Source organism: Harpia harpyja, chromosome 12 (genome assembly GCF_026419915.1).
Source record: "Harpia harpyja isolate bHarHar1 chromosome 12, bHarHar1 primary haplotype, whole genome shotgun sequence".
Classification (NCBI taxonomy): Eukaryota; Metazoa; Chordata; class Aves; order Accipitriformes; family Accipitridae; genus Harpia; species Harpia harpyja.
The window spans coordinates 42,651,999-42,678,930 of NC_068951.1; the positions used below are offsets into that span (position 1 = coordinate 42,651,999).

The following is a 26,932-nucleotide window of genomic DNA, read 5'->3' on the forward strand; positions in this document are numbered from 1 at the left end:
TGAAAATTTTACCCTGTAAGAGCATTTCTTAAGCCTTTGGGGGTTTTTTTACCACCATAAATGATAGATGTACAAAAAATCGTTTATTTGCTCAATTTAATTTCATTTGCTCAATGTGATACTTAGTTATCAGCTGAAATATGCATGACTCCCTAAGAAGTGCACATATCTGAGAATTTAGGAGAATTTCTTTCCATTTTCCGCTCCTAAAATTATGGAATTGTCAAATACCAACATTTAGGCTGAAACAATTAATTGCTCTTTCTGAGGTTTCTCATTTCTCAAACTGAACTGTACCCCAAAAGTTCTGGTTTTTTAATGTAAGTGTGCCATTAGTGCCATTTGAGGTTCATTGGGCTATTCTGCCTAGCCTCCAAATCTATTCCAGGAGATGGATCTCGTTCAGGTCCTGTGTTGTATCTGTAAGGTCTACATGGGTATCTTGGAGCACCCTAGGTGCGTCGCATTGCTTAGGTGCTTGTGTTTAGACAAGTGAATCGTGTCTTCAAAGGCCTCATTTCTGCCAGTGAGAATATTAAGGCTGTTAGAGAAAAACAGAAGCCTGAAATAAGCCTTCTCTTTCCCATTTCAGAAGATACGGAAGCAAGTTCTACAAAAAGTAAAGAGAATAGTCTGACAGGGACTTATTACGTAGTCTCCCTTCTTGCAGTTTTATACGCACTGTAATGTTGAGGCCGTGCTGAAACTTGCTGTCCATTGCTACAGGGCTTTTGCTGTGATAGAAATAAATGTTTAGACATGCTCTTTACTTAACTTTCTTAGTTTTATTTGCAAGGAATCAAGTAGCTTAATACTTTGATTCTTCTTCTTCAGGGAAGACTAATCCTGTCAAGTACTATGGAAAATATTTGCATAGTTGGCAAGTCTGATTTTTTTTTCCTGGATGCTTTTTCCATGTAATTTTTTACTTTCTTCTATTTTCAAAAAAGGTCATTTGAAAACTGCAACATAACATGATTTTAAAACAGAACAGTCAGCTTTATTCTAGATATATCATACCGGCGTTTTCAATCTGCAAAAAAATGTTTTCAGTTAATTGGGAAAAATCTGTGAAGTCTGCGGGCCACTCTTTCTGGTTGTATTTGTTGTCATTTGCTTTGTAAGTTGCTTGAATATGGGATGTTTGGTTTTTTGTATGTGCAGCAAAACAAAAATATGTGTTTTGTTAGAGGCTTAATTATGGAGCCTAAACATCTTACAAAGAATAATTCAGGTGCAATACAAAACTTTTTCTAACCACATTTGTGTTCAGTCTCACTATTGTAGGTGAAAAGAGCTATTTTCTGTTGTCTGTTGATAAGTATTAGGATGACTGTTGTCATGTTGATTTTCTGTATCTTTTAAGTGACAATTGTGAATAAAACTGCATTAGAGTATAAAAGATTAAGTAAATACAAAATGCAGCTATTACTGTTAATTTTCTGGAGTTGTGTAAAACTGTTCCCTTATAAAAAGTTCTACAAGTTAATAGCATGGTAAATGGCAATAGATAATGAGGTTTGAGAAAGATGCAATATTAAAAACACAGTACTAAAATGATAGGTGGTGGCATGGGGGACCATCTACCTGACTTGCTGGGCTTACTTTTGATACAAATATATGTTGATTTTAAATTAGGTATTGGTCAGCATCACAGTTAGTGGTCTCAGCATTGGATTTAATCATATTGTAGGTATTCTGGCAAAGAAGTGTGCGGGGATTTCAAGGTAAACATGAAATGGTTTTGTAGGTATTTGTAGGAATTGTCTAACAGACTAAACAGGTAGCAAGAGAGAAGATGGGAAGATTTGACAGCTGGGCATTGAAGGCTGACTTTGTGGACTGATCAGTTGGGAGCAGTTAACATTTTAATACTGAATGAAAGATGCCATAATGCAGATAGACCTTAAAAGTAAACTGGTGTGGTGGGTTGACCCTGGCTGGACGCCAGGTGCCCACCAAGCCGCTCTATTGCTTCCCTCCTCAGCAGGACAGGGCAGGTAGAAAATAAGATGGAAAAAAACCTTTTGGGTCAAGATAAAGGCAGTTTAATAAAGCAAAAGCAAAGGCTGCATGCGGAAGCAAAGGTAAACAAAAGATTTATTCTCTATTTCCCATTAGCAGGTAATGTCCAGCCACTTCCCGGGAAGTAGGGCTTCAGTATGCATAGCGGTTGCTCCAGAAGACAAATCTTATAATAACGAATGCCCCCTGCCCCTCCTCCTTTCTCTTAGCTTTTATTGCTGAGCAGACATCATATAGTATGGAATATCCCTTTGGTCAGTTGGGGTCAGCTGTCCTGGCTACATCCCCTCCCAAGATCTTGCCCACACCCAGCCTACTGGTGAAGGGGGGAATGTTGGAGAGACAGCCTTGATGCTGTGCCAGCACTGCTCAGCAGTAGCCAAAAACTGGTGTGTTATCAACACCTTTCTAGCTATCAGTACAAAGCACAGCACTATGAGGGCTGCTATGGGGAAAATTAACTTCATCTCAGCCAAACCCAATACAACTGACCATGAAGGGCTTTGATATAATAGAGAAAATGGTACAAATGGAAACGGCAACACAAATCTTTGCAGTATTCCCGTTAACCATGAGCCAGGGGATCAGTACATCAGGGTGTGAGAGAAGCACCTTAAAGATGAGAGGTGACCCAGAGGTGAGAAGGACAATGTCATGTTATTTTGCTCAACTATATCTTGGAATAAATTGGTCAGATTTTTATTTTAAGAGTAGGGAAACAAAAAAAATTGGGAGGTTCAGTGAAGCTGAAGAAACAAAATTGTCCAGTTATAAAGATGATTTGACTGAAGAAGAAATCTTAGAATAGCAGAAGAAATTTGGTGATTTTAATTCTTCCAGAGGTGGTTTTAGACAGACCGTGAAATGAAGAAGCAAGTAGTAAATGTAGTCAGAGTCTGCTGGGACAGACCTTGCAATAAAATCAGTAGGTCTTAAGTGATGTATTGAAAAAATGGATAGGTACAATATGAGAAAAGGAGATACCTATAACAGTAGTAAAGTCATCCACATTTTCAGTAACCCACATGTAGTATTGGACAAGCCGTCAATTCATTATTTGTTTTGCTTAGACTTGATTTGTTCAGAGTTAAATTTAGAGTAGCCCCATTGAAAGTGGTAGGTGTTTGACGATTTACTCAAGTGGATTTGCCAGGACTTCACTCTATGTATTTTTATTTCCTTGAGAAGTGTTGGAAGGGTATGCAGCATGAGCTAAAGTCTTCCGAGTTGTCCTTCTGGGTTGCGTCTGTCTCTTCCTGCTGTTCCTGCGGCTGTCTAAAACGTGAAGTGAACCAGTAAACGTGGCCATAAGTGCGGTCAGACAAGTGTGGAGGACAAATGGTTGCCCCTAGTTTGGCTTTCTCCCACTCCTGAATTTTCGATGTGTGATTTTAAGTAACCAGTTTGAAGTGGCTATAGCAGTTTCTGCATAATTTGATCCAATAAGTACCAGAAATGCTTTATTTCTTTGTTTCTGTCTACAGGAACACCAGTATACTCAGTAGCCTGGGGACCTGATTCTGGAAAAGTTCTCTACACTTCAGGGAAGCAGCTGATTATTAAACCTCTTCAGCCAAACGCTAAAGTTTTGCAGGTATCATTAATACATTAAGGTTGTCTCACACTTCTATGTGAAAACTTTTTTCAGTTATCTGGAGTTTTGCTAAATGTAAATGTTTGTGCTAAAATTTTCCATGCAACATGTGTACCGCTCACTCCCCGCCCCCCCCCTTAGTTTTTTTGAGAATAGGGAGATTTTTCATTTCTCTAAACTAAAAACTTTTTGACAGTTTCTGCTGTGGATATTCTTCAGGCATGTGATTAAGCATTTCCCTTTTTGTAAACGAAAAAGCAAAAAGACACAGAAACCTTTCCCTTTTCATTTGTTACGAAAAGGTGGAAAGATAGAGAAGCAATCATTCAGAACACGCTTTTAGTGCAGATTGTTATGCTCTCATTCTGCCTTTTTCAGGCTGTATTTAATTTAATTTTCTGCAGAAGAGATGACGTCTGTGCATTTGTACTGTTGGAAAGCCTGATCTACACTGGAGTGTATGAATGCTAGTAAATGATGAGTGATAAATATTAAAAATAGAAGTTGTCAGACTTGTTGCATCTATGTTTAATTTTTTTTTTTTCCATTTCAGTGGAAAGCCCATGATGGACTTATTTTAAAAACTGACTGGAACTCAGTTAATGATCTCATTCTTTCTGCAGGTGAAGATTGTAAATATAAAGTGAGTGCTGGTTAACTTTTTAGGGGAAACGAAATAACTGAAAAAGATATTCAGCATTCTGACATTTTCTAATTTTAACAATACTTAGAAGCTCAAAATTAAATGAGAAGTCTTTAGTTTTCAAGAAAGACTTGTTACCCTAAGTTGTATTATTGGTAAATACATCTCACTCTGTCTAGTAGCATAAAATTTGAAATGTGTTGGTGGTTTGTTTTTTTTTTTTTAAATACAGCAGATTAAAAATAGGTAAAATGCAAGTGAAACAAACTCTGAAAGGAAAATATGTAGAAATATAGACATGATTACTTGAAATAGTATAAGCTATGACATACTGAAAAAGCTAATGACATAAAATGAGAGGAGATAAAGCTCCTGTTTTCTATTACAGGAGCATTACTGAATCCCTTAAGAAATCTTTTGGTTAGAATATTCTGTATCCAAAATGGAAAGCACATATTGTGTTTCTTCCCTTAAGTAGGAGCTTATTTTTAATTGTATCATATTTGGTTCTATCATTTTCTAAGTGTATAATGGCTGTGATAAAAATGTACACAATTGAGAAATTTAAAAAAAAATAATTCTCAAAGTGTTAAAATCAAATGACTTGACTCTGTGAATTGGCTTCCTGGTATTTTGTTGGCTTCAATCAGTGAGAAAATCTCTTTGGTCTGGAAATTTGCAGAGGAGCCTCGCATTGTTGGGAAATGAGTGCAAATAGAATAAACCTTGTGGTTATTTTACAGACTTACAGCAATTTGCAGGAAACAAAACGCATTAGTTCAAAATATTTTATACAGAATAATGTAGCATTTGCCATAGCAGCAAAGCAAAGTCTATTGCATTAAACAAACCAAAATTGATTAGGAACAACCTTCAATGAAAAGTGAAGTATAATATCTGTGATTTTTCTAGTTACACAAAAAGGCACTGAAATAACTTAGTATATTTCCGCAACTTCTGTGACAATGAGGGAAAACGATAGCGCTAGAATAAGTAAGGGTACGCCCAATCTCTGTTCATATAGATATATATTTTTTTATTAAGGTTTGGGACAGTTACGGCCGTCTACTGTACAGCTCGCAGCCCCATGAATATCCTATAACGTCTGTTGCCTGGGCTGTGGATGGAGAATTATTTGCTGTGGGGTCTTTTCATACTTTGCGTCTATGCGATAAAACTGGGGTAAGTAACAACTCTGAGAAATACCAGATGTGGAACTGTACAAATTTATTGAAAATACAGTAAATATTCCTGAGGATATACGTGTACAGGCGGGTATTTTTATTAGCAAAAACTAGTCATGTCTTCCAGCACCTTTCTGCTGGGTGCATCTGACTAAGATATTGCCTTCTTGATCTGCTTAGCTGCACTTCTAATATGTTTTGGGTTGGATAAAATTTTTTTATAATATTTTGCCTTTCAGGACATTAAATTTTCCGGTGCATTTTTTAGCTTTTTGCCTTAAAAACACGGAGAGTTTACAAGAATCTCTTGTAAGGCAATCATATCACATAGTTATTAACCGTAAAAAGCAAAGACTGTATAACAATAACCTATCTTAAAAGAAGAGGTGGAAGAACAATATCCTGTGCTTTCAGTATTTAGTTTTTTTCTTAAAAAATACTAAGAGTTGACAAGCACATCTCATGAGGAGATCACAAAATGCAATTGTCAGGCATTAGAAATGATAAGGCTAAAGCAGCAGTAAAAGAGGAGCTAACATTCATGCTTCTATTTCTGATGGCTAGACAAGGCACAGTTTTTCAAGCTAAAGACATACTTTAATCCTCTCATCTGAGCATCTCTATTACTTCTTAACTGTTGTGAGAGAAGAAAGGCTCCTAAAAGAGATACCTTCCTTTTGTTTTCCTTTTTTTTTTTTTTCTTTCCACTTGAAGCTTTACTCCCAGTTTGTTGTTGTTTACCTAGGGGGTTTTTTCCAACTTGGTCCCCAATTAAAATTAATTTAATGCAGTTTCATCTACCTTAATTGGTATTCTAAATTAGTTAGCCCAGAGCACAGATTGACCTGATTGTCTCTCTGGATTTCCTGTGGTTCTGCAACTTTTTGTTCAGAGTCGTGTTGCATTGAACCTTGCTGATTTGGGATTTTTATTGTCCCATTTGCTGCCTCTTTTTTTTGTTGCATTTGTTGCTCTTTTGCTCAGATTGGGAAAATGGTGTTTGCTGTCGTGTTTTTGGGCATCTTCAGTAGAGCATGGTTCTTACCATGAACTTGGACTATGTGTTTCGAATAATTTTGTATTCGTGAAGAAGAGCCTGTAAAAAATTATGTGACAAGAAGCATGCAGGATAAGATCTCTGAGTTGTCATATGTCACTTTTTATACTGATTCTGGTTTCACTGATCTTTGCTGACAGAAGTGTAAGCTGGGCATTAAGTTTGAAGTAGGGATTGCTTCTATTTTCTTTGCCTTTTCCTCTTACCTGCTTTGAAAAATTCCTATTGCTACTGATAATTATCTTGAAGGAAAACGCAAGTACTCATATGCAATTTTCTTTTGGAAAGTATTAATTTTCCGATTTTAAAAAAAGTTGGTTTATTTTGATATTTAAATTTTTAAGATTTTTATGTTAAGGAGATTTTTTATTACCTGTGTGTAACAAACACGCTAGAAAGTTAAGAGAGTAAAGTAGTGAGTAGAGTTGGAGTCTATGGTATGAACTTGTGCAAAGGATTGGGATACCACTCACATAGGTAAAAAAGATACTGAAGTAGTTATAAAAGGTAATGAAGTAAAGAAGATATTATCTGTCTCTTTGGTATAAATCTGGAGAGCAGATTGCCATTTCCATCATCTAATGTTTTCCATTGTTGAAATTACTCTTTTAAAAGAAGATATATCTTCCTGTTAGATTTGTCTGCCTTTGTTTTGTCCAAAATTGGATACTATTTCTCTTTGCGGAAGAAAATGGATAAATTGTCTCTATACATACAGTCATAAAGATTGTGCAGTCATGCCTCGGCTGTTAGAGGGTGGGACACTCAGATTGCCGTTAAGTGGCTACATCACCAGTGGGGACATCTTTTCCTCTCCCTGGCATTCTTCTGGATGGGTTAATAGGCATTGAGGGTGGGATTTTGTTATTATTTTTACCAGTTCGGTGCACAGATCTGCTGATACACTTGCTGCTTCCCTCAGAAGGTCCATTAGGATTTCCTCAAAGCTTTTGTTCCTAGGCAAGGTGGATAGGAAGGTTTTGCTATATTTTAGTATGCCACTTAACTCCACTTAAAATGTAATTACAGCAGTAATGTACCCTGACTATCACTTTTCTATCTCCCTATATAAATATGCTGTTGTAGAAGTGTTTGTATACATTTACCATATTTCACTCGATGAAGCCAATTAAGGTATATTTGTATAAAGCGATTTATATAAGTATAATTACATCTGTGTTGGAGTACATTATGTAACATACATTGGTTTAAACAATCAGACTAGCCATTAGTATTTTCTTCTCAAAACAGCGCTTTAAACCATACCCTCTTCTTCCACAACCGCTTCCCATCTTCTTTCTGAGTACTGGGATTACTGAGCTATATCAGCAAGTGGTAAACTGAAATGCATATGCTCTTGTGTGTGTGAGGCCAACAATTTAAATTGAATTTTGCAATCAATATAGATTTATGCTTAAATGTGGCAAAGACTGGTGCAGCGGAAAAAGAAGACAAGTACTAGATTTCTTTTTCTGCTGTCATGTATGCTGTTTTGTAGCATGTAGCTTTTGTTTCTGGTCCCCAGGGCCTTACTGTTTTTCTTGCTAGTTATTATGTAATATAATTTACTGTAAGTATGGTTCCAGCTCCTGCTAGCCGAAAACCAGTAATTTTTTTAATCAGCTTTTAATATTGAAGAGGCTTGTGGACTTTGAAATTTTAATGCAGATAGGTTTATTTTTTCATAAAATTAAGGGTTCTTTTACCTGGTTTATTACTCAACTCAAAGAAACAAAGACATGTACAGTAGCTAGTGCCAGATGCTTTTGTCTGTTTAGCAGCTAGCAATGATAATTTATTGTTTTCAAAAGTCATGATTTTTCATGCAAGTTTCTTTCCTGACATAGAATGTAAATAGTTACTAAAGAAGTGGCTTTGCTGGTATTGAGGGAAAAGGAAGAATGATTCACATACCACCAGAGTGATGGAGTTTGAAGAGAACCAGACCTGGCTTTTACTGGTCAACGTAGACATTTTTATTATGTCTGATGTAATGGAGCTGTATTGGCAAATTGCTCCTCAGGGAGCCATCAGGCGATATATATATATCATTAACTCTTCTCTAGCATATGTGTTCAGTTTGGGGACATAATTAAATTAAATTCTGTTAGCGTATGTTCTTTTTTCCTATTCTTTTCTTTCTACCTGGATACTTTGTTCTAGCAGCTTCATGTTAAAAAAGAAAACTACAAATACAATAGTAACTTTTAGAAGTTTTATTTCTTCATTTAGAAATCACTTTTGCTCCCATAGCATTATGTATCTAAAGGAAATGATGATGGCTATCCTACAGAATACTAAACAAAATATATTTCATGTTGGAATTTGTTGCCTGCTTTAGTGTCCATGATCATTAAATCTGTAGAGAGTGCTAAGATTAATTTTAAAGTGTATATATATTGAAATCTAAAGCTGGATGTATTGATGGATAGCCTTTAGCCTTCCTGGTGTTCACAGCTTTTCAGAATCTAATCACTTGGATGGAGGGCAGTGCTTAAAAAGTTCATTTATGTAAGCTATTTCCTGTGGCTCTGCATGCTTCCCTTGACATTACTGATCAGGTCAAAATATTTACACAGTAAGAGATGGTAAGAATGACTGAAATTCACTGATTTCCTCCTTCCCCACTCCACTCCCACATAAGTATCTTGGAAAATGGACCATACCCATCTGCTCCAAAGACAGGTTGCTTTCCCAGTGCCTTAGCGAGTGTAGACGGATAATTGATTAAAAAAAAACTTAAAGTGAAACACTGTGGTCAAATTAATCCTTTTAAAATCACCAACAAAAGTTAGCAAATGTGAACATCAAATTTATATTTTGATAACGCTGAATGCATTTATGCATTTGTTTTGGGGAGGCCTTTTAGATTTTCTTCCATTAGTGATTTATTTACCCTTAATGGCAATCGATCAGTTTGATTTGATTTTTGGTGGTTGTTGTTTTCCAAATTAATTGTGCTCTTGTTGAACATTTTTTCTGGTGATGTTTACAGTCTGTTTTCATAAATAAATTGATGTTTGTTTGAGTGCTAAATCTTGCCCTTTGAAATACTTTTATCTTGATTTCGTCACTATGCTTAGCAAATGCTTTGTAATGAAAGCAATTCTCTGCATAAATCTCTTCATGTTTTTAAAAGGTTATGTACATGCTACAAACTTTCTGTTTTATTACAGAATGAATTGTGGCCATTTTACTAGACTGGTAGTTGCATATTTGACTGATTCTGTTATATACAGCTTTTTATATTCCATGGCTTGTTGAATGGAACGTCTAATTTTGGTAGAAATTCTATAAAAAACATTTGGAAGACTTAATAAAATTTAGGGAATATTGCCTAATATCTATAGAAAATAAAGAAAAACATTCTGCAAGTGTAACAACTACTCTTCACACGCCACCCCATTTAAAACAAGTGTGAGTGTGGTGCTATGGCTAAAAAATACTGAGTTCTGTGATAACATGTTTCTATTCAGCTTTCTTCTCAAAAAGATACAGACTTGAACTTAATGAACATTGATTACATTAATTTAATGTCTGGGATTGGCCTAATTGACTATTAAATTAACTATGTTAAATAGTTAGCAGTGTTTGTCCTTTTTTCCTTATTTTTTGAACTATTGACAAATGAGGGGAAAAAAGCATCTAAGAATTTTAAAACTACAATGTAGCAGGTATCTACAGAGAAGCTTTGAAAATAATTTAAGTGTTTAGCATTAAAGCCATGATTTTCATTCAGGACAATAAATTGTTTGACTATTATAAAATTAACATAATTTATCCTTTAGATTAATCCTTTAAATTAACATGAGATATTGGACGAATATAAAAAGAGATAGCAAGATTTTGAAAGTGCATATAGACAGTGCATATGTTTTCATATTATTCTGATAGTGATGAATTGTCCTAGAGCACTATGAAAACCCAAGCAAATCTGTTTTCTATAGAGTTACAGTGAGCTTTGATCCCATTACATTTAGTTTTAGTCTTGTTTCACAGAGTTATGCATTTGGCAGTGTAACAAAAACAAGGTTTTTTTCTGTGCTGTCTCTATTTCATCTACCTTTATTAACAGTCATGATCCTGAATTCTTTGTAGCTCAATAAAAGAAAAAATATTATAGATAGGTTTCCCATGGAGTTACGTTGTTGACCAGTTCTTTCCAAGTTCACATATTTTAATTTATTAGAATTGGCTAATGTAACTTCTGGAAGAAAACGAAAACATGTGGATCATCTATGGAAGTAATAATCTATTTAAAGAACTACATCAATGTTCATTTTCTAAGGTTAAGAATTTATATGGGACAGTTTGTCATCCCATTTTTAGTTCTTGGGTCTAATAATTGTGAGAATGTGCTTGGATTTCAAGAGAATTTTAGATATTTATTTGTCTTTGTTCTTCTAATACACAGCTTAATACCTCACCTGGAGGTCATAGCTTAGTTCTTGATAATTCACATTAATTACTGGGGTCAAGTCCAACAAAAGTTTAAGAAGGGAACAGGAATCCTTCATAGTTCTGTACTTCAATAGTTGTATCAAGGATAGTTTTTCCTGTTCAGGTAAATTGCCCTATGTTCACATATGGACTTCCTTACCTCCAGTTATGCATGTTATCTCTGGTTTGTAGAATCTTTTGTGGATTCCCATGTGGTAGGAATTGAAAGCCTAATAAGTCTTATATTGTAAAATATCATTTTATTTTATACCCAGTAAAATATCGGGGGGGGGTGTATATAGACATATATACATATATATTTCCCACGAGCTAATTCCATATATGTGTGCATATTCAGGTGTTTCTAATGCACCTGAGTATAGATTTGCTTTGCATAATTGATTTTTATAATCTTGTAAGATCCAATGTGCTTTCCATTTGATCAGAAAATTAATAGTCATTTTCTGATGGGAAGCTTCTGGGCAGTTTGCACCAAAGTATTCGTTCATCACTCAGAAGTAGTGAGAGCTGATTGCCAGCTTTTAATGGACATTCAGACTATAATATATTTTCAGGTGTCAGCTACCTCTGCACTAATGTGAAATGCCCTGTGGGACACAAGGAGAACTGAGCCTTCACTTAAAAAATAAAAAAAAAAAAAAATAAATAGAGGTCCTCAGTTTCAGAGGTCCTGAAACTTTCTTTGTCAGACTTGGATTGGAGGCTGATTCTAGCACACTTGTCTTGGTTTATATCAATTGGGGCATAAAAGGACAAGAACATGTATTTAGTGTTATTCCATTCTGTGCTCTGATTCCTGGAATGGATTGTGGGCGAGACTGCACATTTTCTTTTCATAAACAAAGGCAAAATAATAGGCAAAGACTATTATTAAAGTCAGTGGATTAGGTACGCTATGTAGATTTTGACATCATGGGGAGGCTCAGCAGTATCAGCTTTAGTTCAGCTTATGTCAGCATTCCCTGTTCAAAACTCCACATATACTGGTAAACGGAGCAGAAACAGAGACGAGCCAGGAACAACTAAGTGTCTTTTGCACAGCTGACATCAGTATTACTCTTATCATTTAAAATATAAGAAAATATTCTTTATTCTCTATGTTTTTTCCAAAATGTTTATGCTGTGGTATTCTGTGGACAACCATTCTTAATTTATTGCGTTCAGTCCAGAAATAATAACTAACTAGATCCTTCATATTGAGTCTTGGAGCATCAATGTTATCCATGTGAAAGGCTGTCCTTGCTCCTGGGACACAGAGTTCTCTGAATCTGCTCATCGAAATAATTTCGCCGACATCTCAAAAGCCTACTCAGTTTCCATTTATGGAAGTCAGACAGTATTCAATGACTATAGTACTTCATCTTTTTTACTACATTGTGCAATCAGAAAAGGGAAGCTTAAGGTATTGCTTTTATGTATTTATTTAATATAATGAAACTTTTATAACTACTGTTTTTGTTCTTGAGAGAGTTCATTGAATTCAAAGAAAAATTAATTATGACACAGGAAAAGTATAAGCCAAACAGTAATACCAAAGTGTAATATTGCAGCTAATGTTAGAACAATGTTCATACAGTCATTCATATAATTGTATTCATACCCTTTTTTTTTTTAACTCGGTGTATTTTGGTTTTTAAAAATTGTTCCTGTCTTACAAATGGAGAGCTAAATTATTTTTATTATAACATTTTGTGTACATGATAAATGTACCAGACATCTGCAGGGAGTATGAATCATTGGAGTGGTCTGAATTATACCGAGAGCTTTCAGAAATAACTGGAAAATAAAACTTTGTAATTGCTTTACATATTTTGTTGAAAAAATTATGTTGTACTCTGGAAATATTTTACTGAGTATTTCAACTACCTGAAAAAAAAGACCTCTGGATTAAAAAAAAAAAGTAGTTTTGGAAATGTATCCTCTCAGAGCTGCAGTGTATCTGCTGTGCATAAAAAAGTAGCACCAAAGCCACATTCTTCAAGCTCCTTTAACTGGTTCTTAGTTGATGGCTTGATGCCCCTTTATTATTCATTCTGACTGATGGGTAGATTCTTGATCTAAGGGAAATGACCTTAGAAACAGATTTGTCTGTTGGGAGGATCCCAATATTCAGTTTTGAAATAGTACTACTTCAAACTGTTGTCAGATAGATCACATCTGGCCAGCTGTGAAAAATATGTCTCAGATATAGGGCATTTAGAGCATTCTCTGAGTGTGCTTGTTACAGTCATTTGTCCTACAACCTCAAGAGCTTACTCATTTGCCATATAAGGATTTCGGATATAGTTAAATATTGTCCTCATAATTACTATGGAGTGTTTCATACAGAATTCATCCTGTTGAGACAGAAGAGTAGGTTACGGACTTTACCCCCAAAATTGCAATTGCCTTCCCCAACTGCGGATCGTATAGGCAGTGAATGGCGTGTCTGTCAGCCAAGAGGCATGGAAGCTGAAGCCTTAAAATTGAGTGCTTGAAATTGGAAATTCAGTCAGTGCTGACATTGTCTTTCGCTCACCCTTATGCATGTAGGCAGTAAAAGAGCCTTAACTCAGTAGGTCATCTTACATAGTATTCTGCAAATCATTAGCACAACTGGGAGGTTGAATTTCATCCCATTGTGTTTCCTTGCTATTGAACATTTAAGTCTGACACCTTTATTTTACTGTACTTTTTGTGATTTCATTTCGTATAAATCATATGAAGACTTTGTGTGAAGGACTTCGTATTTCTTGGGTTTTATGTGTACTGCAAAAGAAATCAGAATATGAAATGTGTTAGAAACATTAGGTGAGTATTTTCTTCCAACTGTCTCCCCTTTGGTATAATATCATGTATCCAAAAGTCATGAGAATCCAATGTCTACATTTAACTTCTATCACATGTTTTTTCTTACTGGTTTGATTCTTAAGATTTCAAATTGTTTGGATATTCAGGTAGTTCTTCAGTTGCTTTTTTAAAACATTCTATTACACAGTTATGAAGAGGCAATAGTTGAGATTTGTTTCTTGTTTTAAAACCTGGTTTAATGTCTTCCTAAAAGTCCATAAAAAGGTTGTTTCATTTTTTGTCATCCTCTTTCAGGGAAATGCTTGTTCAGAGATTCAGGATGGTTTGTATGAACTGTATTTCTGAGATGCAAGGAATAGAAAACAAGTGTCTTGGTCTGAAAATTCTTTTGGTTTTTGACAAGAATGTATCAATAAGGATCCAGCTAAACTTTAGAGGAGCCTCCTACGTAAGGCTGGGGGAATTTAAGAATAAAGTTCTTCACTGAAGGAAATCTAAATATTGAAAAGGAACAAAATTAGGTTTAGTACTAAATGTAAGCTTCTCTTGGAACTACGTTCATGCTATGGATCAGAAGGAAAAAAGCAAATGCTAGTTTTAATAGCCCTTCTTTGTTCTTTGTGCTAGGGGGATTTATAATTTTATTCTTTGCAATGCTAACAGAGAAAATGAAAATATGGGGGGTGTTAAAGGATAAGAAATCATGTGCTGTTTCATTAAAGCGCATGCGCTGCCTGTGCATCCCCATTGCACTGGAACAGGCGATTCCGTGGAGCCGCGTGGGCAGCATGGGGGGCAATGTGTCCTGTGCAGGCGCAGGCAAGGAATTAAAATGATAAATGCAGCTTACGCCCTTATTTTTTTATTAACAGCATCTTCTGGCAGCCAGCCTACAGGTCACGAACTGCTGTATAATCTCTGGTGTCGTTTGCCCGAGGCTGGCTGGTGGCTTGGGCAGAGCAGCGTGTCTCCTGGTCTCTGATCCGTACTGCACTGCAAGCTTCCAGTCACTGCTGCTTTCACAGCTTCCTGCTGTCCCAGTAATTTGGGGCCTCCATTTAAAAACCAACAAACCTTACTGCTAACTATATTTTAATAGACATAGATGATGTAAACTAGTAGTGGAAGATGAAGGAAGATGTTGGCAGCAATACCACAGAAATGCATTTGTTAGGTCCAAGTGAGCCTTTCCACCTTGCAAAATCCAGTTAGCAGGAAAACGTACAATGATGCCATTTTGTCTATTATTTTAATTTGTAGCTGCATAGGAAAGCAGGTATACTGCTTATTTTGATAAGAAGATTCTGAAACATGAAACATTTGACTTGTGCCTCCATGACATTAAACTGTGATGCTCCTCTGTGAGCATTTCTTAATTAGTCTAAAATGAACGTAACACACAGAGCTATTGTTTCTGGTTCTCTCCAAAGTCAGACTAGATGTCACTTTGATTGCACTAAGTGCAGATTTTTTGTTGTTACTGCAAGCATAGCAACTGGAAATTTTTAATACATCCTTCCCCTGTACAGTAACAACAGAGACTAGAGAAAAAGGTAGGCAAGGTATCAAGCTTCTTTTTTGTGTTACGAGGAGAACAGTATACAGGCATTGCTTTCGGAGCTTTTCGCAATCCACTGATGTCCCTTATGCTGGAAGCACAGGGAAAAGCAACACAAGAACTTTGCAATTCTCTATCCCGGGATAGGAGTGCCTTGTTTATACTGACTGATTTTTCCCAGGCCTTGCTGTTTCTATATTCAGGAACTATTGTCACTGCAGCATGAACTGAATGCATCACACTTAAGACCATAGCCCGTTGCACCCACGTAACCAGTATAATTGTTTCCAAGCACATTCACTTAATTTTTATGTAGTGATTGCCTAGATTTATGAATGACTAAGTACACCTTAAATGTACTGTGACTAGATAACTTTTACCTAATGTACTTCAGGCATTGTGAGATTTTTTCATTTCTGCCGTACCTGATGGTTTTCCTTGTTGTATCCCTGTTTTTCAAGAATCTGACTTAAGACATTTAGTGTCTTTGGTTTGCTTATTCAAGCTGTAATAAAAAGTTAGTTCAATGATGTTTCTTAAAAAATTATAACCCTGCAAATCTATTTATTACAATAAATCATTTCCAAAAAGTACCAAAAAAAATAAAGAATTCTTTTCTCTCTCTCTGCAAGTGGTCTTATGCTTTAGAGAAGCCAAACACTGGCAGCATATTTAATATTGCTTGGTCTATTGATGGCACTCAACTAGCCGGAGCATGTGGAAATGGACATGTCATTTTTGCCCACGTCGTGGAGCAACGCTGGGAGTGGAAGAACTTTGAAATAACGTTAATTAAGAGGAGAACCATGGAGGTAATCTTCACAGTTCAGAGCTGTGCATTGTGATTACTAGCTTTCTAGGGCTTTTTTTAATACAAAATGGGAATTTTTAAACCTCGACAAAACATTATCCTTTTTTTTTCTGTGTATATATGACTGAAAATGTTTAAGATCATAAAATGGCCAGAGTTAGCAAATGTTGTAAATAATTATCAGTTGTACAGAAGATCAGATCCATGTAAACCAGACTATACCACCAGATGGACCAGAATTACATAACCCAGAAGTACTTTACTCTCCAGAAAAATGCAAAGCTCGCTTGAAGAGCATGTGGAATTAGCTGTGAGAGGCCGCTTACAAGAGAGAGATGATTTCAAGTGTAATGAAAATGTTTCTGCAGAAAACAATACAAATACATTGGCCAAAACCAAAGCATCATATTAAATAGTATTACAGTAATTGTCAGCAAAGGTGACGCTCCATAACTAAATGTAGATAATATAGAGGAGCTTTCTTTACCTTATCTGCATTCATGAGTTGTTGGAGGCACTGATACACTTTGTGATAGCTAATGCTTTAGTAAGGTTTACTGTATCCCTGTTAATGAAGCTATGACGAATGTTGCTGTCTTAGGGCATTTCCAGATAAATTTGTTGCTGACTATAACTATAAAGAGTATTAATGTGCTTTTCTGCACCACATATTGTATTACAGCCTAGATTCAGATCTTCCAAAGCTACAGAAATTTGTCATATATCATGTAACATACATCAGGTACCTGCATGGTGCTTCCAGCTGAGTACTGAGCAATAGGCATTGACCTCGGTGGGAGCTGCCAAGTCTCAGCACTGCTGGAAATGAAACAGGCCCCTACATGTGGTTTCTGGAGCTTAAGTTTAGGATCCTTCTTTTGAAAAATCTTGGCCTGAATCCACATTTAGGTTACCAAATATCTGGGAATTAATACAAAAATATGAATTTTTACCTTCTAATTTGTCCTCTGTGTTCCCAGACACTGACTCACAACATTCACCCTCTGAACACTGGGATAATATAAGATTTCCATTCTTACAGATTTTCCAAATTACACATTTGGTATTGGACACCAGGCCAATATTTTCAATATCGAAGTCAAGTTCCTAAATTCTTAATTAGGCCCTTAAATATTTTTTGGTCTTGATTCTTTCAATGTTAAATATGTAATTGGGAAAAGTTGTAACAACAGAAATGCTGTATTACAATTTGGTCTGGTGGGTGGGATAACATGAGTCAGTGTCTGGGAACACAGAAGACAAATTAGCAGGTAAAAATTCATATTTCTTCTTTCATTCCCAGACATCGACTCGTAACAGATGGGCTCTGCGAATAATCTCCAGGGTGTTTGAATATGCAAACAACTGAGGAAGTATAGCTAACCCTGATTCGGGACTAATTTTTTATTTTATTATTTTATAGTGATTTTATTTTATTCCTATATATTTATGGAGGAAAATATCGCCTACAAAAAAGTTCTAGATGCATTCTTTTTTTCTGAGTACTACAATAGCTAAGTTAATTATGGACATATCACTGTGGTGGACATAGCAATTAATATGTCTTTGGAAATGGTTTCTAGGCTTTCATAATAATTGAGTTCAGTCCTTGTTTTGCAATTGGTTGCATAATGGAGAAAATCAAACAGAAGTTACCATCCTCAGAATGGTGACATCTTAAAAAAAAAAAGCCAAAAAAACCCCAACAAAAAAAACCCCAAACAAGAAAACCCCTGTCATAAGGTATCGCCTTAGATTTTAGCCACCTAAAATCTTTGAGCTCAAAAATCTGTGTTGATTACAGGCAAACTGTGATTTTCTTGAAACATTGTCATTTGAGAAAATTTTCGTAGAAATGGCAAAGGCACAGCCTGCGCAGCAAGGTCATCTCCTAAATTTCTCTTACTTCAGAGTGTGGTAGCATTAAAATATATGCTAGAGCTATTCAACATCTAGATAACATATCTTTATCCAAATCTTGGATATTGCTGAATTGTTTTGATGGAATCATGGTGGGATTGCTAAAGTATTAGATTTCAAATGTTTAAATAATCAGCAACTGAACACTGAGTCTTAAAATGGGAGCTTTCAAACATCCTTGATCTCAGATACTTTTCTCAACCTCATGTATAATATTGCGCTTATACCTTATGTATACCAAGTATCCATTAATTGCTCCTTTCTTTTCAGGAACACCGTCCAGCTCTTCAGTAATTATTCATTGTTTATGCAGAGTTTATAGAACCTTTGAGTTTAAGTTTTCACCAGTGCTGTGAAAGCGTCTGTTCCCACGTGAATACGTTCTGCTAATGGCATAATAGTATCAGCATGTACTTATAATAAGAATATATTTCACTAGTTAGTTTTCATTTCAGTTATTGTTGTTTTATTCAACCAAAATTTTCTTTTGATTAGGTGCACAATGTTATTAATGATGCAGTAGATTTGTTGGAATTCCGTGACAGAGTTATTAAAGCCTCTTTGAACTACGGGCATTTGGTTGTTTCAACTTCTCTTCAGTGTTATGTGTTTTCGTAAGTAATACAAATTCATGAAGCTTTCTCAAATTTATCTAACACTTGTAAGAGAGTAGCAGAAAGTTTATTTGAAGTACAGTGGTTATTTTTTTTTTTTTTAATTCAAATATTCTATGGAACCTAGCATCAGCTACAACAAAATGTATTGGAGTATATTTGCCCTCTCCCTGTCATCCTTTCTTTCAGCTTCTTGCTGGTGCCATGACTGCCTGCTCATTTTGCTACAAAAATTTGGCAGGCTTTCTTTTCATGTAGAGACAGCAGGAATGGATGCAAGGGTATTTGTGCCTCCATGTAGGGACTCCTTTTTGGATACTGCTTCTGGCATGCCATTATTTTGGAATAGAATAGAAATGATTCAATCCTGCATCATGTTTTAAGAACATGATACTCTGTTTCATATGCTGGAATTTAAAGTTTACTCCTAGAGGCACTTATCTGTTCAGTGAGATGACTAATGCTGAACAATAATGCAGCCTGTAATAAGGCACACAAGAGAGGGACTCTATCCTGCCTCCAGATCACTGTAAAAAAGTTGAACCACAATTCAGAAATATTTTAAAAATGTGTTTGTCTCATAAATATGATTTTGCTGTTTACTAAGACTCCTAGGTCAGCTGTTACTAGTGCAAAGGGATGCAAAAACGAAGGCAGAAGTGTTATTGGATCATACTTCATGGTTATCAGTGTTACTTGGCTTCCTAAATGCTGTTTTCCTTTTGAAAACCTCCCTTTTTAGGAATGTTAGATGATTAAAATGTGTATGCTTTCCTTAGTGAATTCAGCTTCGTATTTGCAATGATATGTGAAGATTAGCGGTTTTAACACATGATGAACTTTTTCTTTCAGTACAAAGAACTGGAATACACCACTGATCTTTGACCTGAAGGAAGGAACAGTTAGTTTGATTCTACAAGCGGAAAGGTAGCTAAGTTCTTGTAATGCTCCCTATTAGATATGAACACACATTTCCTAACACTTTGTTATCTAACAAAAGCACATACTGAAATATTAGAAATAGACAAAAAGTATACAGTATTGTTAAGTAGCATGTAAAGGCTTAGCTGGTATATTTGCCATAGGTCTGTGATGGTGGTAATGAACCTTTTTATACATTATGTGTGTTTATACTCTTATTTATGGAAGAAAGTACATCTTCTGACATTATGCTAACATCCGGGGTTTTTGACATGTTATATTGCGTTTTTGAACTGGATTATATATTACATAAATTATCTTTGATCTCCAATTTTTATTAAAAACATTGCCAGGTATGCCAAATAAAAAGAAATAGTTTAATTTTTCTCACATATTTGTATTTATATTTGCAAGAAATTACTATTTTTTCTCAGTTTAAAAAAACCTTGAATCTGTATTTCCTGAAAATCATTTGTCAAAGAGATCTTTATGTGTGCTTTTGTAGAAAGTCTTTCAAAGGACTAAGAATAGGAGCAGAAGTAAAAAATCTTGAGTTTTGATTGTAGTCCTAATTCTTGTGGACAGATATTGTTGGACAACTATTTCAGCAAAGTGCAGCACAATGCTCACTGGAATTTTGAGTGCCCCAGATTAAAAACACTTATGTCCTAGTCTACAAAGACACTGCAGTAGAGAATGGGTAAGCAAGTGGACAGGATTTTGAAGATCAGTTTTTAAATTTGGAGTTTTGTGCTGCTGATTTAAAAGTAAATTTTGAAAACGTGGCACAGATCTTTGGCAGTGTAGGTGATCCACAGGAATGAACCTAAGGTTTTGGTAAAACCACTCTACCTCGACAGATGTATGTGCAAACAGGCAGTGATTCATTTGGTGCCAGTGATTGGTAGCACTTAAAATAGCTGAGGGTCTAACAACTGGCTTTTTATGGATGTGTTTTGTGTCTATGAGCTATAGATACTGTACTTACCAAACAGTTATTGTTATGTAGAGCTATTTATGTTCTGTATAAAAGTTTGCAGTGTGTTCCTGTAAATAAGTTATTTTTCACTGAAGCCCTACACCATAATAGATGGTGATCAGTTCATTAAAAGTGTCTTCTATTTGCTTTACGTTCTAATCTAGTCGTACTGAAGAAAATGATACAGGTAATACTATTTCAAAGCTAGCTGTAAACATTAAAGCTGTTTCTCTCGTATGTACACACAGCATTGTCTCATGGGGTGATGTGTGGGGAGTACCATCTGCAGCTGTGGGCTGTGTCATCAGGAGTTGTAAGATTTAAATCTTGTAACATCTATAACAGATAAAATCATAGTGATTCCAGATAATAAGTATTTCTCATGGAAAAATATAAACATTCACATTAAAACTGAAATCTTCCATATAGAACTTTCAGAATATCAACTTTGAAATGTAAGGCTTAGAAATTATGTAGTTTAACTGAAAACAATTGCAGGATATAAGGCAATTACCTTCGAACTGTTGAAACTGTTATCATGCTTTTCTGTATTACTTAGTGATTTACTTTTTTGTTGTGGGGTTTGTTTTCTTTTTGTAGACATTTTCTTCTTGTAGATGGTGGAGGACTTTATTTATATTCATATGAAGGAAGATTAATTTCCTCTCCAAAATTTCCAGGAATGAGAACAGACATTTTAAATGCCCAGACAGTATCTCTGAGTAATGATACTCTAGCAGTAAAAGACAAAGCTGATGAAAAGGGTAAGTTCTCCGTTCTAATAATTCCATGTTTGCTAATAATTCATTATGAGGTTTTCAGCATCTTCGCATTTATCTTTACATAGCATAGTTATAGTAAAAAAGAAAGCATGAAGCATAAACAATTTATCTATAATATAAATTAAAGGTAATATGTATTATGCAAATTAATTAAAATTATGGGGTTTGCTTAACTTTGATTAAAAAACATAAAGAGAATGATATATGTCTCTGAATTTCCAGCTGTGTGTAATGCATCAGAGAACCATGGAATATTTGCAGTAAATACTTGAACAGTAGGTTTTCACTCTCTGACATGTGATTTTCTAAAGAAGTACCTCAGCAACTTTTTCTGCTTGATTGCTGCTCTTAGAAGCTACCAGTACATTAGCTGTGATTAATTTTAGTTCTCGGATGTTCTTTGCTTTAGCTTTTTGGGGGGTTGTATCTTTACAGCATGTAAGTTTATGTGCAGCTGATCTGACCATAGTTACGAGGCTGTGATGTTCTGTCTGAGTGTTGTGTTCCTGAAGATTTTTATGCTCTTAAATTTTGTGGTTTGGCATCAAAAGCACTATAGTTCTAAAACACAACATGGCCAAATGAGCTTCAGGTAAATTTTTGCATTAATGAGTGGTACAGGAATATCTTTTTGTCAGTCAACTTTTTTCCTTTGTTCTGTCTCTTGATGCAAATGTGTAAGTTTGCCTGTGCAACAATTTAAATTTTAAGTGTCTGCTGGAGACAGACACTTCCATTGCTGGAAAACCCATGGCACTATGACTTTTGACTTCACAGCTGTGCCATTTATAGGCCATACAAATATTACAATAGAGGGCTGCAGTGCTATCTGTAGCTGTATTTCTCCTGCGATATGGCCAGTAAGGGGATTACCAGTGGGAACAACTGTGCACAGGAGGTGCTGTTATTGCAGACTGAAACAGCGAAAACTTCCTGCTCGTGGTTCCAACTGACACTAACTCAATCTATTATCTGTAACTCTGTTATCCTAGACTTAATGATTACATTTTAAACAGTTTCAGAATTTTAGAATTCGTTGCATCAAAGAAACACCATATTTATGTTCTTTTTGCTGTAGAAGAAAACCTTTCAGTGTGAAGTACCAAAGGCAAAAGAAGATCCTGGCAGGGAGTTAGCCCTTTAGTACTGATTGCTTGGTAGTTTTCTCAGCATACAACCTGCAACTTAAATTACTTGGTGAATGAAGAAAACCTTTGTAATGATCCCTTAAAATATCCCTCCCCAAGCAGAAGAATTAGGTGAGGTTTTTCTCACTTCCTTGTTACAAAGTGGTTTTGCTACTCCGTACAACTTACATATATTTTTTTTTCTTGTACATCCTTATCTTTTGTGTGAGAACAAATACTTTCTTTCATTTTGAATAATTATTTTTAAGAGTAGTAATATAACTGTAATGTGTGTTTCATTTTTAAGGAAATTTACTTCAGAAAATATTATTCTCAAGCACCAAGACATTAAAAATATCTAAAATAGCTGTGTAATAATTAAAATGGATTTTAATCAGCAAAAATATATTTCAGTGTAAATTATTCAGAAGGAAGCAGTAGTTTGAAAAAAAAAAAGGATAAGTGAAAAGTTGTATTTTATTTCTGATCTTTCCTCTTTTACTCGGTATGTGTGTCTGTATTTATATTACACAAGTGTATGTATGTTTGTTTTTATATTACTTAATATGTATAACACAGAGACTTTATTGCCATATTGATACCTTGATGCAGTTGGAATAAAAACAATAGAAGTATTTTAAATAAATTGAGGTTATGTAGAAAATTAATCCATAAATATTGACTGCTGTCTCTATGCATATTTAAGATTTTGATGGTAAACTCACTCTCTTGCCCCATTCTCCTGCCCATCTTCCCGAATGGGCTGAAGAGCATCTCCATCTCCCAACCATTCTATTAGTGTCCTGAAAATCTTGTCAGCCGGTTCTGCACATAGGCTAATCTTCATCAAAACTGTCATTTAGAGAGGCTGGGTTTCTGGCTGTGTTTTCAAGATAAGCTCTCGGAATGATCCTTTTAATAGGACCTTCCATCAGGGCAATGAGTAGGGGTGGGGGGTTTTTTTCTTTTTTACATATGAGCCCCACTAGTAGTGGTAAAAAGCCTTATAATATGCCAGCACATGGGAAAACAGATTCTTGGCACAGGAAACCGTGGCTTATCTAGGCCTGTTTATTCTTCTTGACTCACCCCAGCAGAAGTGTTTTTTTTCTTTGCCCTATTTTGAGGGCAGGTCTGTTTTTCATAATGCACTGCATTATATAAATATCTAAGATAGCTGAGTTTGATACGGGAAGCAGTTTACACGTCATAGCATGGAGCCTCTACAAGCTAATTTACTCTGAAACAGAGATACAACTTGCTGTGCTTTGTTACTTGGATATTATTCCTCTTTCAGTAATGTAGAAAAAAGATTGGTACCTCTGCACTTACAGTCCTTTCTCAATCTCTAATGAAGCTGGAAGAGGTAGGTGAGCCTATTCTCAAAAGGGAACTGCTGACCGTAGGAGCAGTTATTCCGTGATAATAGAACACGTGTGTTAAAAGACATACAGTAGCTGTTCTTTTTCTCGGAAAGTTCAAAGTGAGAGAATGCCTTTTGTTTATATTTTTGATTTATGCATATAAAAAAGTATATTTTAGGTTCTAAATGATTGTAAGGTGATACAGAGTTTTTCCAGATGGGGGGTGGGACCAAACCCCCCCTCCCCCCCAAAAAACCAACCCCAAACTTATTTTCTGAAATACCTTAGTAAGCATTGTAGATTAATGAAAAGTTAACCAATTTTACCTGTCAATTGGGTACAGTGGTTTTCTTTAAAACTCTCTTAATCTCACTTCCTATAACTAGTATAGTAACAGTAAAATTGGCTTGTATAGCTAGATCAAAATAAATTTCATGCATAAATGTGAGAAAAATAGCACTTCTCAGGAACTACTAGTTTTCTTTTGTATATGTAGCCAGCTGCCAAGAGCAGCACTTGTGCAAAACCCTTTCTTTTCCTCCTCTGCAAACTCAACCAATGCTTTCTGAACACCTGCTCTTACAGGTTGGTTTTTGTTTTTTTAAATTCTGTCTGTATAACCATTGACCTCAAACCAACATCCTGTGTCCTAGTGAAAGAAATGCACAGCAGGATTAACATGTTAACATCGCCATCCTTTGGAATGAACGTGTATGTTCATCTTATATTGTATACTTACAGGTAATGTGTTGAAACTGCAGGTGGGATGTGTTACTGAACATCTGAAATGTTTCTGTCACATCTGTGTTTTCCATGAACGCAGAATCATGTGCTTTAAATTACAGCTGGGGTTTCTTATAATATTACTGTTTTCTCTAGGTTTGAATACTCTACCTACAGCTGTCTGAATTCACGTGTATATTCACAGACTATATATAAACTATGTATGAATAGTTTTTGAACACACATGGATCTGTGCGTGTCACACACTCACGCACACAAGTATATATAGAGACAGACAGAAAGAAAGAAAGAAACTTTATTTTTAGGCAAGTTGCAAATTTGAGTCTTCACTGGATATCCCAGAAATACAGATGATGTAGGTGGGGGGGTTTTGGAGGGGTTTTTTGTTTTCTTTTCCTTTTGAGGGTGAGACAGGGAGAAAGTGGAACAGATGGACTTTTGGTAAAGATATCAAGAATTATTTATAAACTTCAAGTATATCTGGGTAAAGCAGATACTTTTTCAGGAAGCCTGTTATTAATGTATTGTCATTAACTGTATCATCATGACAAGCAGAAACCCTACACCGTCCTGGAAGAAAATATGCCTAGGGACCACTGTATTAAGAATTTTAAATAGAGCAGCTTATTAACAAAATAGAAAATGCTTCTGAAGAATGTTTTACCCAATAATTCAAAGGACAGCTTTCTATGTATCTGATACTAATTCCTTTAGGAAAATATATCAGTCATTGGTATCCCTTCCTAAATTTTCATATTCATCAAAATTGTGGGTTAAGATTCAGTAAATCTATCAGTTAGATTACCAATCTATCTTGGTAATGTTAATTTATTCAGAATGCAGGGTACAAACTTGCATCAGATGGAACTCGGTGTCATTTTGGCAAATAACCATTTGACCTGTGATAGGAAGTAAAACATTAGTTTTCTTCATTCTGTATCAGTCCATAATATCATGTTTCTATGGCTATCAATGCTCTGAAAATAATGGTATTTGAGAATTTTCACAGATCACTCCAATTGCAAAATGAGACTATTCCTAAGCTCAGCAGCCTATGACAGTTACACTTTCCCCACTGATTTTTTTTCCCCACAAGATTCTTTTTTCACCAGAACGTGAAAGTCACTGGTAAATCTAACACACAGTCACAAGTATCCACTTGCAGTAAATTATGCTCTGAAAATGAATGGAACTGCTTGAAAAGTCTATGAAGAACTGTTGCTTTTAACTAACAAACCATATAATTATTTTTATTTCTTCAGTTATCTACATATTTGAAGCTTTATCTGGAAAGCCATTGGGTGATGGAAAGCCTCTATCCCATAAGGTAAGGTGAAGGATATAATGTCTCTTTTTTATTATACTTTGGAATTACAAATCAATAATGGGTTTCCTCAATAATGGGTCTAATGACCTATTAAAGGTTTACAATCTTAATAGAAAGGAGCTTGACAACTCTGACTCTTAAGAAATAACAAAAATCAGATTCTTTATGCAGTGTTGGTGTACAAAGGGGATATACTGTAGGTTGTGTTCAGTTACTGGCATGTGTTTCCCATGCACATAAGAGTTTGAAACTACAGGTAAATAGTTTTGTTATACAGTAAAACTGATCAACTGAGTTTCTTTTGCATGTACTCCGAAGCACCTTTTATTAGTGCCGACCTGTCATTAACATTGAAGAAAAAAACATCAGTGAAAAGTTGTTTGTCTTCAGTCTGAGCTTTTAATGTTTTTACTTCAAAAATGATTGCCTGAACTGCATTTTACTTTTCTTCACTCTTCTGGTATACAACAAAAGCAAAATTAGGCAGATTCTTTGGAGAGAGGAATAAACATTCATCTTTTAGGCAGCTTTTGCTTTGGGACTGCCACTTGTATTTCTGTAGTTTTGTGGTAAATTCCTAAACTGCTAACTCTTCTCTGTTGCAGTTTTGTTTTAATCTGCATGAAATTAATTTATATAATGCTTCATTCAACAGAGAGGATGCACGTAAAGTGTCTTCACAATCCAGTTTTTCATGAGTTCTATGCCTTGTTTTTAGGAAAGCATTCATTTGTTTGAATATCACATGCATTCTGTGATATGAATCTCCAAAATAAAAATCAGATCTTTTCTTTTTCCTTTTCAGACGGAAATTGTGGAGATTGCTTTGGACCAGAAAGGACTTACAAGTGAAAGAAAAATAGCTTTTATTGATAAGAACAGAGATCTTTACATTACTTCAGTTAAACGGTTTGGAAAAGAACAGAAGATTGTCAAAATAGGTAAGAAAAATTCAAAATAATGTTTAACTACACGCTAGCAGGCAAATAGACTCTTATCTAGTACAAGAGACAAAATTTTGCTTTTTAATT

The 26,932-nt window shown here is 35.4% G+C and overlaps 1 protein-coding gene across 6 annotated transcripts in view; it reads left to right on the forward strand.

Annotated features, from left to right (window-relative positions):
* Nucleotides 1–26,932, forward strand: part of IFT80 (intraflagellar transport 80) — a 56,786-nt gene that overhangs the window by 19,628 nt on the left and 10,226 nt on the right. For all 6 annotated transcript variants that reach the window (XM_052802999.1, XM_052802998.1, XM_052802996.1 and 3 more), the window contains 9 exons: nucleotides 3,510–3,619; nucleotides 4,173–4,262; nucleotides 5,307–5,444; nucleotides 15,945–16,124; nucleotides 18,539–18,657; nucleotides 19,510–19,584; nucleotides 21,158–21,321; nucleotides 25,837–25,901; nucleotides 26,707–26,842. In XM_052802999.1, the coding sequence (XP_052658959.1) occupies nucleotides 3,510–3,619; nucleotides 4,173–4,262; nucleotides 5,307–5,444; nucleotides 15,945–16,124; nucleotides 18,539–18,657; nucleotides 19,510–19,584; nucleotides 21,158–21,321; nucleotides 25,837–25,901; nucleotides 26,707–26,842 (1,077 nt within the window). The remainder of the gene's footprint in view (nucleotides 1–3,509; nucleotides 3,620–4,172; nucleotides 4,263–5,306; nucleotides 5,445–15,944; nucleotides 16,125–18,538; nucleotides 18,658–19,509; nucleotides 19,585–21,157; nucleotides 21,322–25,836; nucleotides 25,902–26,706; nucleotides 26,843–26,932) is intronic.